Genomic DNA, 18651 nt, shown 5'->3' with positions numbered 1-18651 from the left:
TGGTCGGATGCACTGAGTGACTAAACACCAAACCACAAGCACACCAGTGCCTATGGTTCAGTCCTGGAACTCACAGGTGGTGAAGGCATCGTCTGATCTTATCCAGGTCAGTGGTGGGGTGGGGTTGTGCGACTGGGATTTGACACCTCTGCGTTCATGAGAAGCCAAGAAAGCAGGGTCCCAATCTCCACACTGCTGTGCTAACTCCTTCAAACAGGGAGGAATATCAACCCATAGTTTTTTTGTGAGACATTGGGCCACAACTCACGTTCTCAGTGTTATTTATTTATTTATTTATTTAATTGTTGTATTTGCAAAGCTTGTTGTCTATTGGACATTAGTTGTTTGTCAGTCTTTGTATGTAGTTTTTCATTGATTCTATCTTACTTCATTGTTCTACTGTGAATGCCCGCAAGAAAATGAATTTCTGGGTTGTATATGGTGACACACATGTACTTTAATAATAAATTTACTTTGAATTTTGAACAAATGTGCCTGTCTGTGGAGTGGAGTTTCAGTGTGAGTGACTGTCTCTGGAGAGGAAGGAATGATAAAGGGAGCAATATTAAAGACTGGAAGAATTAACCTATATTCAAAACCTTCAGCTCCTCTTCAGGAAGAGCAGTTGGCCCAAGAAAGTGATAGTTACTCCGAGGTACCAGCACCTCCAGAAGGCATATAACTTTGATGATTATTCCTCAAAAGAGGCTGCCATCATTGCTGTGAAAAAGACTCACCGGAGTCTGCAGTTTGCAGAACAAACTGGGGAAAGGGATGAGAATGGAGGCAGAAAGGAAGGTGAGAAATCAAAAAAATAAAACTACAGCCACTGTAAACCTGAGAGAAAATCAAATCATGCTGGAAGGAAATGGTTTCAGTATTTCAGGCTAATGACCTACCAATGAAGGAGGTCACTGACCTGAAATGTTACCTCTGTTTCTATCTCCACAGATGCTGTCCGATCAGCTGAGTATTTCCAGCATTTTCTATTTCTGTCTTGAATGAGTATCTCAGCATTTTCTCCACAGAATCAGAAATGATAGGAGCCCCGAATCCCATCAAATCACTGGAATGCTTGATAAGACTTTGTACTGTAACTGGGGTGGTATCAATCTGTTGGGACTACAAGTATCTAATATCATGCTTTTTTTTCTAGTAAGTCTTCAGCTAATTTATAAGTTGAAAGCAAACTTGTAAAGAAAGGCCATTACATCTGTTGAATCACCAGAAGGCCAATTGTTTTCATGAAAAAAGCTGGTATTGAAATGATGCACAGCAAGATCTCACAATATGTGGGTGTGATGATCTATAGGATTTACTTTTCTTCAATTTTGCAGTTTCTGTGAAAAATAAACCTAATTATTCTATTTTAGATTCTGTCTCAAAAAACAGAGAATTTGGGAATTATGATGAACAGATTGATTTGGAATTGTTTAATACCAACACGTTCTATCAAATTCTACTGAAACAATCGTTGGCAGTGTCAGTCAGATTAAGCCAACACAAGAAGGAGGTAAGACTCAAAACAAAGCCTCCATAGTAGTTTTTAATTAAATAAATATCATTGCTTTTTCCAGCACAAAATGTTCTTGATAAGTAATTTTATATTATTTTATCACAGATTTACACACAGTGGCCATTTTACTAGCTACTTCCTGTATCTAATAAAGTGCCCACTGAGTGTATGTTCATGGTCTCCTGCTGCTGTAGCCCATCCACTTCAAGGGTTAACATGTTGTGCATTCAGAGATGCTCTTCTGCACACCACTGTTGTAACGTGTGGTTATTTGAGTTACTGTCACCTTCCTGTCAGCTTGAACCAGTCTGGCCATTCTCCTCTGACCTCTCTCATTAACAAGGTGTTTTCACCCACAGAACTGCTGCTTACTGGATGTTTTTTGGTTTTTTTTGCACCATTCTCTGTAACTTATAAATTTGTGTGTGAAAATCCTAGTTTCTGAAATACCCAAACCACCCCGTCTAGCCATATCTGCACCTCTTGACCATATCTGCATGCTTTTATGCATTGAGTTGCTGCCACATGATTGGTTGATTAGATACTTGCATAAACGAGCAGGTGTACAGGGGTACCTAATAAAGTGGCCACTGAGTGCACATTGTTCCTTCAGTGCTTCAATGTATAATGTGCTGGATTGGGTCTTTGGCATTCAGATTCCAATAAGACCACCTCTTCTGAGGTGTCTCAAGACAGATTGAGCAAATTGATTGCTCTTTAGAAAGAAAATGGTCAACTAAATGACATTTTCCTTGTATTCTATGGTGTACACAGGTAATCAGGACCACAGTCTCCATGAGAGGAAAGGTTAAAAGTCACTAGCAACAGAAGTTGTCTATTGATAGTGATCATTGAGATACAAATTATTTTGTCTGACCTGATGGACCCTCCAGGTCACCAGTGCAGTTTTTTTAAGTGAAACATCATTCCGTATTTATAACACCTTTTATGGCCTCATCATATCCCGAAGTATTTCCTTCCATCAATGTGTGGTCACTTTGTAATGTGGAAAATATGAAAACATAGAAAACATACAGCACAATACAGGCCCTTCGGCCCACAAAACTGTGCCGAACATGTCCCTACCTTAGAACTACCTAAGCTTACCCATAGCCCTCTATTTTCTAAGCTCCATGTAGCCATCCAGGAGTCTCTTAAAAGACCCTATCATTTCCGCCTCCACCACTGCCGCCAGCAGCCCATTCCACACACTCACAACTCTGCGTAAAAAAACTTACCCTTGACATCTCCTCAGCAAGATTCCACAAGGTTCAATGTAATTGTGACTGGATAATCTACTGTTGTAATGTTGATTGTAGGATAAATATTGATCAAGTCACTGGTGACATCTCTTCCACCCTGCAATACAGGAATCCTTTTATATCCACTCAAGAGAGCAATTGGAGTCTTCCTTTAATGCCTCTTCCAAAACTAATAACCCCTCTTATGATACAACACTACCTTGAGCTTCAGGTGAATGGCTATCTAAGGTGCTGAAGGGAGAAAATTGAAACCAGTTAAAAGCAGTTAAAATTATTTTCTAAATGTGTTCCTTTTAGGTAAAGATGTTGTATCAAAAAATAACTGAAGTGACTGAGTCACTCAGGGAACACTGGATGGAGAGAACGAACTTCGTTGGAAAGCATGTAATTAAAAAGGCTGACCTGGAAGTGTATAAGAAGATGTGTTACAAGGTTCTACAGTTTATTTTCTTAACTGTTTTTAAGTTATTGCAGTCTTTGAGAGTTAAAACCGAGTTGTGTATTAATTGTATTAATCTTCTTGTGTACTAATTCCAAATACTGCATTATGTAGCTGAGGAACCATCACTGTATTGTGAGCCATAATATAGGTCTGAGAAGGATGGATCTGAAAATGGTTGAAAAAATTCCTCACACTGAATGAGGAGATAAACACTTAAAACAAATAGGAGTGTAGTGGAGGGAAATGTGCAATACAACATGTGACTATTTTTAATCCAGGTGACAAGGGCTTGCATTTCTCAGCCGCCATATCCACACACTTGTGAATATCTGTGAATACAAAATGCAGGCCGAGCTTATTTATTCCCTCAGTTCAAATCCCCCTATGGACATGAGGCATGAGGCAAGAGCGGAATTAGGCCATTCGGCCCATCGAGTCTGCTCGCCCATTCCATCATGGCCGATTTATTATCCCCCTCAACCTCATTCTCCTGCCTTCTCCCCATAACCTTTGCGTTGGTTGTTAACGCAAACGACACATTTCACTGTGTGTTTCGATGTACGTGACAAACAAAGCTAAAGCTGAAATCAATGACCTTTCATCAGAACAGTCTTTCCAACTATTATTTTGATTCTGCTCAGTGGAATCTGACCTGCTATAGAAATGGAACAAGCTTGGTATAGCACAGAGAAAAACATAACAATTGAAGTTTCTCATGGAGAACATGTCCCCAGATTGCTCTCCACTTGCTTCTGAAAATGTTCCCAGCTTGCTCAGTGCAAACAGGATTAATTTTAAACTAAACATAACCGAGAGTTGTTGAACCATACCACCACCCTCTGGAGACAGTGAAAACTAATTTGCAGAAAAATAGAAAAAAAAACATATAAATTCACAACCCAGTGAAGGGATAGAATTGAAGCCATTTCCGATTCAATCCCAAACTGTGTTTCCAGGTAAGGCTGGAGATTAAGAGGCGGAAGGACATTGGGCTGGAGCTTGAAGAAATCCTGGACAAACAGCAACAACTATTCCAGGCAGACTGGAACCATCGAGAGGAACATCACATCACCTTCAGTGTAGCCCTGAGAGAAGCGGTCAGATTATTGGAAGAACCTCTGAACCATGAGGAGAACTCAGCAATGGAAACCAGCCCAGTCAATCAGCGGTATTTAGTTTTCACTCTTGTACAAAGAAGTAGCTGTAACACAAGCGTTTATTGTCACTTTTTGTCTGAAGGTCACCATGTTAGTGCTATATTTCCAGCATTCACTTTCATTCTTTACGGCAGGAAGATAGGAACAGCAGTAGGTCACGTATATCCTTGATACTGTTCACTGTTCTGTAAGGCATTTAGATCTGAACTGCTTTGTGCCCCAAGTCCACCTTTGTCCCATAAACCCCACTGCCAAAGGTCCATTGATTCAAGTCTTTGATGTTTCAGTTGATGTAACATCCCAACCCCTACCCTGTCCCCAGTCCAACACCTACAGGAGGAGAGGGCTCCAAGTTTACACTCCCCACCGTACAAATAAATGCTTCCTCATCTTTATGCTAATTGGCCAGCTCATTTCAAGATGAACACTATCATGTTCTGGAGCAACGCTGAGGCACTGGAGGAACTCAGTAGGTCAGGCAGCATCTGTGGAGGGAAATGGACAGAAGACAAGGAAGCAGCACATGCAGAGCACAGGGAGAATGTGCAAGGTCTGTTGTCACCGATTAACAGAACTCTGAAAACTCACACTCATTCCTCAATCACTATTTACTTGTATCATAATGATGTCCATTTAAAACAACCCCAACTACCTGCTCAGGGTCTGTATCCGGCCATTTCTCTGCCTATTCATGCCTAAGTGCCTCTTAACCATTGCTGCCGTAACTGCTTCCAACATCTCCCCAGACAGCATGTTCCATGTAACTGCCACATTGTTGTCACCAATTAACTGCACTCATTCCTCAATCACACTTCACTTACTCGTGCACAAGGAGAACACTATGGCCCCTGTCACCAAACTGCTCTGACATTTGAACAGAGAAATCTGTGTTTTATACAGAATTGACTGGCAGCTGCAGTTATTTACCATTTGGTAAGCTATCTATATACTACTAAAACTCTCATGCTCTGTCCGTCTGTCTGTGACCTCCAATTAGTGCTAACGCTGCATTACAGCGGCACTTTTTTTTGGCTAAATCGAATTAAAATGTGCTAACTTGCAGAATGCAGGCAAGGTTCAGGGTTATATATATGTGTATAAAATTGCTCATTCGCCAAATCGACAAACTGCTTTTCACCCGAGACTCGATCAGCCATCATGGACATCGGGACACGACAGCCCGACGCATGCGCACGGCCAGCCTCAGCAGCGACACCTACCGGAGCAAAAGGGCAGGACAGCTCTATTTCGAGGGGTCACATTTTGCTAATCGCCATCAGCATGTGCAGGATTGGGACAGATCTAACTGCCACCCATCAATAAGAGACAATTAAATCTCATTGTAATGACGTACTTCGAGACACCCATAAAACCCTTTGCTGCAGGCAAAAGACAGCAGTGACTATATCACGTCCATTTAGGAGAGCACCAACCACATCATCAAGAATAATAGAAACATAGAAAATAAGTGCAGGAGTAGGCCATTCGGCCCTTCGAGCCTGCACCACCACTTATTATGATCATGGCTGATCATCCAACTCAGAACCCTGCACCAGCCTTCCCTCCATACCCCCTGATCCCCGTAGCCACAAGGGCCATATCTAACTCCCTCTTAGATATAGCCAATGAACTGGCCTCAACTGTTTCCTGTGGCAGAGAATTCCACAGATTCACCACTCTCTGCGTGAAGAAGTTTTTCCTAATCTCAGTCCTAAAAGGCTTCGCCTTTATCCTCAAACCGTGACTTCTCGTTCTGGACTTCCCCAACATCGGGAACAATCTTCCTGCATCTAGCCTGTCCAATCCCTTTAGGATTTTATACATTTCAATCAGATTCCCCTCAATCTTCTAAATTCCAATGAGTACAAGCCCAGTTCATCCAGTCTTTCTTCATATGAAAGTCCTGCCATCCCAGGAATCAATCTGGTGAACCTTCTTTGTACTCCCTCTATGGCAAGCATGTCTTTCCTCAGATTAGGGAACCAAACCTGCACACAATACTCCAGGTGTGGTCTCACCAAGGCCTTGTACAACTGCAGTAGTACCTCCCTGCTCCTGTACTCGAATCCTCTCGCTATAAATGCCAGCATACCATTCGCCTTTTTCACCGCCTGCTGTACCTGCATGCCCACTTTCAATGACTGGTGTATAGTGACACCCAGGTCTCGTTGCACCTCCCCTTTTCCTAATCGGCCACCATTCAGATAATAATCTGTTTTCCTATTTTTGCCACCAAAGTGGATAACTTCACATTTATCCACATTAAATTGCATCTGCCATGAATTTGCCCACTCACCCAACCTATCCAAGTCACTCTGCATCCTCTTAGCATCCTCCTCACAGCTAACACTGCCACCCAGCTTCATGTCATCCGCAAACTTGGAGATGCTGCATTTAATTCCCTCATCCAAGTCATTAATATATATTGTAAACAACTGGGGTCCCAGCACTGAGCCTTGCGGTACCCCACTAGTCACCGCCTGCCATTCTGAAAAGGTCCCGTTTATTCCCACTCTTTGCTTCCTGTCTGCTAACCAATTCTCCATCCACATCAATACCTTACCCCTAATACCGTGTGCTTTAAGTTTGCACACTAATCTCCTGTGTGGGACCTTGTCAAAAGCCTTTTGAAAATCCAAATATACCACATCCACTGGTTCTCCCCTATCCACTCTACTAGTTACATTCTCAAAAAATTCTATGAGACTCGTCAGACATGATTTTCCTTTCACAAATCCATGCTGACTTTGTCCGATGATTTCACCGCTTTCCAAATGTGCTGTTATCACATCTTTGATAACTGACTCCAGCAGTTTCCCCACCACCGACGTTAGGCTAACCGGTCTATAATTCCCCGGTTTCTCTCTCCCTCCTTTTTTAAAAAGTGGGGTTACATTAGCCACCCTCCAATCCTCAGGAACTAGTCCAGAATCTAACGAGTTTTGAAAAATTATCACTAATGCATCCACTATTTCTTGGGCTACTTCCTTAAGCACTCTGGGATGCAGACCATCTGGCCCTGGGGATTTATCTGCCTTCAATCCCTTCAATTTACCTAACACCACTTCCCTACTAACATGTATTTCGCTCAGTTCCTCCATCTCACTGGACCCTCTGTCCCCTACTATTTCTGGAAGATTATTTATGTCCTCCTTAGTGAAGACAGAACCAAAGTAATTATTCAATTGATCTGCCATGTCCTTGCTCCCCATAATCAATTCACCTGTTTCTGTCTGTAGGGGACCTACATTTGTCTTTACCAGTCTTTTCCTTTTTACATATCTATAAAAGCTTTTACAGTCAGTTTTTATGTTCCTTGCCAGTTTTCTCTCATAATCTTTTTTCCCCTTCCTAATTAAGCCCTTTGTCCTCCTCTGCTGAACTCTGAATTTCTCCCAGTCCTCAGGTGAGCCACTTTCTCTGGCTAATTTGTATGCTTCTTCTTTGGAATTGATACTATCCCTAATTTCTCTTGTCAGCCACGGGTGCACTACCTTCCTTGATTTATTCTTTTGCCAAACTGGGATGAACAATTGTTGTAGTTCATCCATGCAACCTTTAAATGCTTGCCATTGCATATTCACCGTCAATCCTGTAAGTGTCATTTGCCAGTCTATCTTAGCTAATTCACGTCTCATACCTTCAAAGTTACCCCTCTTTAAGTTCAGAACCTTTGTTTCTGAATTAACTATGTCACTCTCCATCTTAATGAAGAATTCCACCATATTATGGTCACTCTTACCCAAGGGGCCTCTCACGACAAGATTGCTAATTAACCCTTCCTCATTGCTCAAAACCCAGTCCAGAATAGCCTGCTCTCTAGTTGGTTCCTCGACATGTTGGTTCAAAAAACCATCCCGCATACATTCCAAGAAATCCTCTTCCTCAGCACCTTTACCAATTTGGTTCACCCAATCTACATGTAGATTGAAGTCACCCATTATAACTGCTGTTCCTTTATTGCACACATTTCTAATTTCCTGTTTAATACCATCTCTGACCTCACTACTACTGTTAGGTGGCCTGTACACAACTCTCACCAGCGTCTTCTGCCCCTTAGTGTTACGCAGCTCTACCCATATCGATTCCACATCTTCCCGGCTTATGTCCTTCCTTTCTATTGCGTTAATCTCTTCTTTAACCAGCAACGCCACCCCACCTCCCCTTCCTTCATGTCTATCCCTCCTGAATATTGAATATCCCTGAACGTTGAGCTCCCATCCTTGGTCACCCTGGAGCCATGTCTCTGTGATCCCAACTATATCATAATCATTAATAACAATCTGCACTTTCAATTCATCCACCTTATTACGAATGCTCCTTGCATTGACACACAAAGCCTTCAGGCGCTCTTTTACAACTCTCTTAGCCCTTATACAATTATGTTGAAAAGTGGCCCTTTTTAATGCTTGCCCTGGATTTGTCGGCCTGCCACTTTTACTTTTCTCCTTAGTACTTTTTGCTTCTACCCTCACTTTACACCCCTCTGTCTCTCTGCACTGGTTCCCATCCCCCTGTTGTGAACTAACTTCCTCTCGCCTAGCCTCTTTAATTTGATTCCCACCCCCCAACCATTCTAGTTTAAAGTCACCTCAGTAGCCCTCGCTAATCTCCCTGCCAGGATATTGGTCCCCCTAGGATTCAAGTGTAACCCGTCCTTTCTGTACAGGTCACGCCTGCGCCAAAAGAGGTCCCAATGATCCAAAAACTTGAATCCCTGCCCCCTGCTCCAATCCCTCAGCCACGCATTTATCCTCCACCTCATCGCATTCCTACTCTCACTGTCGCGTGGCACAGGCAGTAATCCCGAGATTACTACCTTTGCGGTCCTGTTTCTCAACTCCCTTCCTAACTCCCTATATTCTCCTTTCAGGACCTCTTCCCTTTTCCTACCTATGTCATTGGTACCTATATGTACCACGACCTCTGGCTCCTCACCCTCCCACTTCAGGATATCTTGGACACGATCAGAAATATCCCGGACCCTGGCACCAGGGAGGCAAGCTACCGCCCAGGTCTCCGGACTGCGCCCACAGAATCGCCTATCTGACCCCCTTACTATCGAGTCCCCTATCACAACTGCCCTCCTCTTCCTTTCCCTACCCTTCTGAGCTACAGGGCTGGACTCTGTGCCGGAGGCACAGCCACTGTCGTTTCCCCCGGGTAAGCTCCTTTGGTGTTAGTGCTTCGTATCTTCTATCCAGCATTAGGGTAAAAATGGTCAGCCTAATTATGCCGCACGGAAAGGGGAGGGAGACATTATGGTCAAGAGATAACTCCAAACATCGTCGGGAAGTGGCAAGGAGAGGGAAAGAACAAAAATCGGATGAGGCCAGGGCCGCACGACTCCAGGATCAAAGAGTCAAGACAAAAAAAGATGAGAGAAGAAGAGACAGAGGAGGAGAGGCATGCACGTCTCCAGGATCAGAGACAAACAACAAACAGCAGAAGAGATGAAGAGACAGGGGATGAAAGGGCTGCACGTCTCCAGAATGACAACGAGAGGCACAAGGGTGGCAGATAAACCAGAAATGATGCCATCAAAGGTGCCCTTCGTTAAATGAGGAGCATCTATATTTGCTTGGTTATGTGTCGTTCTTCTTTAATAAACTGAGGTTTTCTACTTCAGTTTCCAAAGCAAAACGATACCATTAGCATTCAGGAAAATTTAGTGTTCATTCTGGTCACATCAGACTGCACTACCCTTCTCTCAAAGGGTGCCCCAACAGGTCACCCCATTGTCTAGTGTATGTTCACATTCCTTACTTCCGAGATCAATCGCCATCCACAGTACAGGTGGTAAAGCTGACAACTGATGGTACTTTGAATTTAGTAAAGCACAGGTGGTGTGTGTGTTTCACATCCTTCTGTTACACACTTGGCTCTAGTAAGTGAAACGGTTCCGGTAACCTACTATGCAAAGAGAAGTTATGCTCATCAAAGACCTTGCGTGCCTGGGCTGTCTGCAGTCTATCCTTACCTGGACGTTATGTTAACCCTTGTCTTATCACAATTTCCATAGCTCCACACGTATAGTCTCTGAGGTCAGGACTGAACAGCAACTGTGAGGTAGTGCCTTTCCTACCTGTGCCATTGCCCTGCCCTTTATAAATCAGCACTGATTGGCACTGTGACATAGATGTTCATTCTGTACAGTTTGTCAGTAACAAATTGTCCTACTGGTGCTTTTCTGAGATGTGATATTGGAATATATTGGAGATTGAGGAATGTGAGTCAGGGATCTTCATTCTGTACTGGGCAGATTTACCAGGAGGAGACCCACACTTAAAACCTAAAGTGGAAGCATTCTAGCCTTCATATTCACGGTCCTCACTTTACTAAGGAGAATAGAATATGAAAAAAACAGAAGCAAATATGATCTTGCATTTCCAACTTACTCTGATGTTCTCTCTCAGAGATTCAGAACAGGTTGAGGCATTATTATTACAAATGTCGGATGCCATCGCAAAGGAGTGTGAGCGACTGAGTGTCTGGTCTGTGCTGGGGAAAGGAATGGGAGCCCAACTTGTGGAAAAGGAGACTTTGAAAGTTCTCTCCAAAGAGGAATTAATTGGTAAGAAAATTTCTATCAGAATCATGGAACTAATAATGCAGATGGAAGCCATTCAATCCAGCAAATCAATGCCAGCCCACATCAAAGCAATCCCATCGGTCCCATTCACCTGCTCTCCACATCTCCCCAAAGTGAGATTACTGGAATTGAATGCAATATACTAATTGTAACAGCTTCCACACCACTGTTATGAGACTCTCAAAGAGACCTCTTACACACTAAAGATGAACTCTTAATCGCTTTACCTACTTTGTCCTGTTTCTCGCACCTGCACCACTCCTGCCCTGTAACTGTAGCATTGTATTTGACATCACACATGCATCATGGTTCTGGATTCTGCCCCCTTCCTTTCCAGTCCTGATGAAGGATCTCAGCCCAAAACATCGACTGTTTATATGCCTCCTTGATGTTACCTGACTTGCCGAGTTCCTCCAGCATTTTGTGTGTGTTGCTCAAGATTTCCAGCATCTGCAGAATCTCTTGTGTTTATATTGTTTTTTTACCATTTTAATGCTTAATTGTTCTTATGTGTGGAAGGGTATGTCTGGAAGGCAAACAACAACTTTTCACTTTACAGTAACTCCATACGAGTGACAATAATACACTATTTAGCAATTACCAATTTAGCCAGCTTGATACAGGGTTAACATACCTCAGTTTTGCATCCAGAAGTTCATTTTGACAAAACTGTGTACTACTGCAGGGATGATAGCAAACCGAACACCTGGATCTACATTGTGGAACAGGCTGTTGTATTTGTATTCTGTTCTCACCTGATATGCTTTGAATGAAGGAGAATTGCAAAGGGCCTTTAATCCAAGTTGACGACAAAAATGAAGTTAACTTTCCTGTAGTCAGTTGAACTATCTTTCAGAAGTAGAGTTCAATGCATGACTTAAGTCACATTATGCACTGAGGTCACAGTGGAGTACAAACTCCTTGTAACCCACTTTCCCATCACCTTCTTGTTCTGATTTCAAGATTAGATTAGATTATGAGGACACTCAGTCCTCGTTTATTGTCATTTAGAAATGCATGCGTTAAAAAATGATACAACGTTCCTCCAGAATTATATCACAAGAAAACACAGGCCAAACCAAGACTAAAACTGACAAAACCACATAATTATAACATATAGTTACAACAGTGCAAAGCAATACCGTAATTTGATAAAGAGCAGACCATGGGCACAGTAAAAAAAAGTCTCAAAGTCCCGATAGACTCATCATCTCACGCAGATGGTAGAAGGGAGGAACTCTCCCCGCCATGAACCTCCAAGCGCCGCCAACTTCCAGCACCATTGGAAGCACCCGACTGCAGCGGACTGAGTCCATCCAAAAACTTCAAGCCCCCAACCAGCCCCTCCGAGCACTATCCTCTGCCGAGCACTTCGACCCCGCCCCAGCCGCCGAGCAACAAGCAAAGCCAAGGACTCGGGGGCCTTCTCTGCAAATTCTGGACCACACAGCAGCAGCAGCGAAGCAGGTATTTCAGAAGTTTCACCAGATGTTCCTCCGTTCTCTCACGTCCACCTCCATCAAATCAGGATTGTGCACAGCACCCTACTTGACAAATAACGAACATCACCACCAGAGTGGCCGCTGTGAGCTGCATTGTGCCATCATCTTCTCCTCCCTCCAGATAAGGTCTTCCGTTCCAGGACATCTCAATTTTTCCTTTGTTGAGAAGAATGTCTCCCCTTTTGCAATGGTTAATAGAGCCCACTCTTGCATCTCTGTTATTCCTCATACTTCTCTTCTCGCCCCACCTCCCTCCAGACCACCGTTCCCCAAAGTTCTATCCCACTGCTGCCCTTCCAATTCCATCTCTGCCACAAACTTCCTGTCCACCAGGATATAGTGCTGATGAAATTACACTCAGTAGCCACTTTATTAGGTATAGAAGTGTATTTCTATATGTTCGCGATCGGCTGCTGCTGTAGCCCATCCACTTCAAAGTTCAACGTGTTGTACATTCAGAGCTGCTCTTCTGCACACCACTGTTGTAGTGTCTCTGGTCGCTTCAGTTACTGTCATCCTAAACTAGTCTAATCATTCTCCTCTAACCTCTCTCATTTACAGGGCACTTTTGCCCCCAAAGAACTGCTACTCACTGGATTTTTTTTTTGTTTTGTTTTTGTTTTTTGCACTATTCTCTGTAAACTTAAGCTACTGTTGGATGTGAAAATCCCACGAAATCAGGAATTCCTGAGATACTCAAACCACCTCATCTGGCACCAACAATCAGTCAATCAGTTAATCACTTAGATCATATTTCTTGCCCATTCTAATGTTTGGTCTGAACAAAACTGAACCTCTTGACCATGTCTGCATGCTTTTATTGCATTGAGTTGCTGCCACATGATTGGCTGATTCGATATTTGCATTAACGAGCAGGTGTACAGGTGTACCTAATAAAGTGGCCACTGAGTGGATTAACTGTTTTTGAAACTATGACTTACTGTAACAGGAGCTGATATAGACCATGGACTCCTCCAGGTGGATCAGCTGACGGGGCTGCTCACTCCAAGTCCTGACGTTGTTATGCTTTTAGACAATAAATACACCATGCCTGTGCCCGACAGCTTCTTCCTTCACCCTCAGACTGGACGAGTGCTCCCCATGGCTGGTAACGTGTGTTATGACACCATGAGGTCCTGTCTCCTTCCTGTCACAGACTTGGCAACAGGTCAGTTCCCTGAAGCAAAAGAAAACAATCGTCAAACTTTGAAAAGAAAATGCATCTCAAAGGCTGTTAGCACAGCAAATCACACTGTGAACCACCAGCAAGGATTTATGTTTAGCTCTATATTATGTAATGGAATATTAGCCAATAGAATATTTATCATTGAAAGTATGATGATTGTCACCTGTTCCCAACTATCCCAGAGATGAGTTGCTTGCAAGGGCAGTTCCAGAGTGAAGTAAGCGTTTAATTGGAGTAAGAGGATATATGAGGCTATCAGGCAGGAACTTGGAAGCATAAATTGGGAACAGATGTTCTCAGGGAAATGTACAGAAGAAATGTGGCAAATGTTCAGGGGATATTTGCACGGAGTTCTGCATAGGTACATTCCAATGAGACAGGGAAAGGATGGTAGGGTATAGGAACCATGATGTACAAAGGCTGTTGAAAATCTAGTCAAGAAGAAAAGAAAAGTTGACGAAGGGTTCAAAAAAATAGGTAATGATAGAAATCTAGAAGATTATAAGGCTAGCAGGAAGGAGCTTAAGAATGAAATTAGGAGAGCCAGAAGGGGCCACGAGAAGGCCTTGGTGGACAGGATTAAGGAAAACCCCAAGGCATTCTACAAGTATGTGAAGAGCAAGAGGATAAGATGTGAGAGAATAGGACCAATCAAGTGTGACAGTGGAAAAGTGTGTATGGAACCGAAGGAAATAGCAGAGGTACTTAATAAATACTTTGCTTCAGTATTCACTATGGAAAAGGATCTTGGCGATTGTAGTGATGATTTGCAGTGGATTGAAAAGCTTGAGCATATAGATAATAAGAAAGAGGACGTGCTGAAGCTTTTGGAAAGCATCAAGTTGGATAAGTCACTGGGACCGGAGGAGATGTACCCCAGTCTACTGTGGGAGGAGAGGAAGGAGATTGCTAAGCCTCTGACAATGATCTTTGCATCATCAGTGGGGACGGGGGAGGTTCTGGAGGATTGGAGGGTTGCAGATGTTGTTCCATTATTCAAGAAAGGGAGTAGAGATAGCCCAGGAAATTATAGACCAATGAGTCTTACTTCAGTGGTTGGTAAGTTGATGGAGAAGATCCTGAGAGGCAGGATTTATGAACATTTAGAGAGGCATAATATGATTAGAAATAGTCAGCATGGCTTTGTCAAAGGCAGGTCATGCCTTACGAGCCTGATTGAATTTTTTGAGGATGTGACTAAACACATTGATGAAGGTAGAGCAGTAGATGTAGTTTATATGGATTTCAGCAAGGCATTTGATAAGGTACCCCATGCAAGGCTTATTGAGAAAGTAAGGAGGCATGGGATCCAAGAGGATCTTGCTTTGTGGATCCAGAACTGGCTTGCTCACAGAAGGCAAAGAGTCGTTGCAGACTGGTCATATTCTGCATGGAGGTCAGTGACCAGTGGTGTGCCTTATGACAATAGGCTGAGTGAAATCGTCCTTTTTTCCTTGGAACAACGGAGGACGAGAGGTGACCTGATAGAGGTGTATAAGATAATGAGAGGCACTGATCGTGTGGATAGTCAGAGGCTTTTTCCCAGGGCTGAAATGGCTAACACAAGAGGACACAGTTTTAAGGTGCTTGGAAGTAGGTACAGAGGACATGTCAAGGGTAAGTTTTTTACGCAGAGAGTGTTGAATGTGTGGAATGGGCTGCCGACGACGATGGTGGAGGCGGATACAATAGGGTCCTTTAAAAGACTCCTGGATAGGTACATGGAGCTCAGAAAAATAGGGGGGTATGGGTAACCCTAGGTAATTTCTAAGGTAAAGACATGTTCTGCACAGCATTGTGAGCCGAAGGGCCTGTATTGTGCTGTAGGTTTTCTATGTTCCTATGTTTAAAGATTTAAATATAATGGAGGGTGTGGAGTTTGGTGTAGATCCAACCTCCAGCACCCCAGGTAAAGACATCACATTTCTTCCTCTGAACCTAGTGAGATCTTACAATAATCTTGTGGTTTGTTATTAAGCTTAATAGTTTATTTCAGATTCCATTTTTTCAATTTAAGTTCCCTATCTACCATGTAAGGATTGAGACACATGGTTCCAGGCCATTGGCCCAGGCCTATCAATTCTAATAACTTAACCAGCAGGTTAACAATACAACTGACAAGTGATGGGAATGGGTTTTCACCACCAACCAGATGGAGGATATAACCATAAGCTTGTCCTAGGATCGTAAAATAACATGGCATAGAAGGATGCCATTCAGTCCACCATCATGATGCTAGCTCTTTGAGAGAGAGATAACCAGTTTACTCATGCCATGTCCTTTCTAGGTGATCCTGAAAATGCATCCCTCCATTCGATTTGTTTTTGAAAGTTAGTTTCAAAATCTTCTACCAACAACCTATCAAGCAACAGTCTTCTGCACACCACTGTTGTAACGTGTGGTTATTTGAGTTAATGTCACCTTCCTGTCAGCTTGAACCAGTCTGGCCATTCTCCTCTGACCTCTCTCATTAACAAGGTGTTTTCACCCATATAACTGCTGCTCACTAGATGTTTTTATTTTGTTTTTCACACCATTCTCTGTAAACTCTAGATGGTTGTGTGTGAAAATCCCAACAGATCAGCAGTTCCTGAGATATTCGAACCACCCCATCTAGCAACAACAATCATTCCACAGTCAAAGTCACTTAGATCACATCTCTTCCCCATTCTGATGTTTGGTCTGAACAACAACTCAACCTCTTGACCATGTCTGCATGTGCAGATATGCATTAAAGTGCTGCCATGTGATTGGCTGTTTAGATATTTGCATTAAGGAGCAGATGTACAGGTGTACCTAATAAAGTGGCCACTCAGTGTATGTCTCTGTTAAAGCAGAGTCTGATAGGTTTTTGATTATTGGGATGTCAAAGGTTGTAAGAAGAAGGCAGATGAATGGGGTTGAGAGGGATGATAAATCACTTCTGATAGGCCTCAATAATGGGCCGAATGGCCAAAGTCTGCTCCCATGTCTTATGGATTAATAGTCTTATGGTCTTACCTTTTGTTCTTCAATTCTTAGGTGTGGTTTACCAGAGTGAGGAGAATTTGATTCCATATGTACCGTACCCACTGTGTCCAGAGGCCAGTCTCCCACAGAAGCTACATCAGAGTGATGTGAAATTGGGAGAACCGATGCCAGATCCAGAGACGGGAATTAGAGTGCCGGTCATAGCCATGACTATTCACCTGCAGACTGGCTTGGTCCATCCTCTAGGGGGAACCTATATCAGCCCGATCACAAGAATGTTGGCACCAATTGAACTGGGTGCTCCAATGGTCTGCAAGAAGACTGGTCAGATGGTACCCATCATAGGGGTTGGTCTGAACACCACAACAGGTAAACATAATGGTCCTATTAGATGTGGATAGCAACAGTAGTAAATGCACAGTTGTGTCTCAAAGTGTGGTAACTCACACCAGAAGATTTGAGGGAGACAATAGATGACAAAGAAGGTGGATGTTGCACAGGGCATAGTGCAGATTATCCTAACTGGTTGCATTGCAACCAGGTACAGAAGCACCAATGGAAAAGTCTACAGAAGGCGGTGGATACAGCCCACACAGGCAAAGCTGTTTCCATCGCAGAGTCACTGGTAAATTGTAATCACATGGATTACACTACAGAGAAAGTCATTGTTTTCCATACAGCAAACAACAGGAATTCTGCAGATGCTGGAAATTCAAGCAACACACATCAAAGTTGCTGGTGAACGCAGCAGGCCAGGCAGCATCTCTAGGAAGAGGTACAGTCGACGTTTCCGGCCGAGACCCTTCGTCAGGACAGTGCAGAATACAGCTTTACAGTTATAGAGAACGTGTAGTGCAGGCAGACAGGTAGGATAGGTCCTGAAGAGAGATTTTAGGGAGCTAGGTAGAAAGCTGAAAAGCAGGACCTCCGGGGTAGTAATCTCTGGATTGCTTCCTGTGCCACAATCCAGTGAGGGTAAGAATAGGATGATTTGACAGGTGAATGCATGGCTGAGGAACAAGTTCAGGGAGCAGCATTTCAGATTTCTGGATCATTGGGATCTCTTTTGGGGGAGGTATGACCTGTACAAAGGGACAGGTTGCACCTGAACCTAATCATGCTGAGGATGAGGTAGCTGGTTTACAAACAGAGGCAATGTGTAGTGAGGAGAGGCTGTTGATGGGGCAAAATGGCAGTCAACAGGATGAGTTTCAATGTGAAAGGCAGACAAAATCAAAAAGAGTGAATACAAGACTTAAGGTGTTATTTTGAATGTGTGCAGTATACGGACTAAGGCAGACGAACTTGTAGCACGTAGAACTATAGAACACTACAGCAGCGGTCCCCAACCACTGGGCCGCAAAGCATGTGCTACCAGGCCGCGAGGAAACGATATGATTTGGCGATAGGAGTCAGCTGCACCTTTCCTCATTCCCTGTCACGCCACTGTTGAGCTTGAACGCACGTGAAGTCATTACGCACGTGAGGTCATTACCCACGCGTCATCCACGTCAGCGCGGGGAGAAGATCAACTCCTCAAGCTTGCAAATGACGGCGGGCTGAAAAGTATGTTTGACATAACATCTCTGCTGGCATCCTGGATCAAAGTCAAGGCTAAAAATCCTGAAATAGTCACGAAAGCACTGAAAACGTTGCTTCCATTTCCAACATATCTCTGCAATGAATGCAGCGAAAACTAAATTGCGGAATAGACTGGACATAAGGAACCCATTCGAGTATCGCTGTCTCCCATCACCCCTCGATAGGACCGTCTCGTTGCAGGGAATCAAGCCCAGGGCTCCCACTGATTCAGCGATATTGGTGTGTTGCAATGATTTTATATGTTGATACGGGGAAAATATGTGCTGTGTGTTTAATATCCAAACATTACTTCAAATGTTATGATGCTATTGACTTATAAGTGACTTGTATAACCATATAACAATTATAGCACGGAAACAGGCCATCTCTGCCCTTCTAATCCATGCCGAACTCTTACTCTCACCTAGTCCCACTGACCTGCA

The 18651-nt window shown here is 43.4% G+C and overlaps 1 protein-coding gene across 1 annotated transcript in view; it reads left to right on the top strand.

Moving 5' to 3' along the window:
- The window catches only part of LOC134340887 (uncharacterized), an 87293-nt gene that overhangs the window by 13034 nt on the left and 55608 nt on the right, over positions 1-18651 (top strand). The window contains exons 5-11 of the mRNA XM_063038460.1: positions 606-798; positions 1374-1513; positions 3076-3210; positions 4177-4388; positions 10794-10951; positions 13421-13639; positions 16679-16996. Of these exons, the coding sequence (XP_062894530.1) occupies positions 606-798; positions 1374-1513; positions 3076-3210; positions 4177-4388; positions 10794-10951; positions 13421-13639; positions 16679-16996 (1375 nt within the window). The remainder of the gene's footprint in view (positions 1-605; positions 799-1373; positions 1514-3075; positions 3211-4176; positions 4389-10793; positions 10952-13420; positions 13640-16678; positions 16997-18651) is intronic.

This window comes from Mobula hypostoma, chromosome X2 (assembly GCF_963921235.1).
Source record: "Mobula hypostoma chromosome X2, sMobHyp1.1, whole genome shotgun sequence".
In the NCBI taxonomy this organism is placed as follows: domain Eukaryota; kingdom Metazoa; phylum Chordata; class Chondrichthyes; order Myliobatiformes; family Myliobatidae; genus Mobula; species Mobula hypostoma.
The sequence above is the reverse complement of the archived record's forward strand: the minus strand, read 5'-3'. Positions and strand labels throughout refer to the sequence as shown.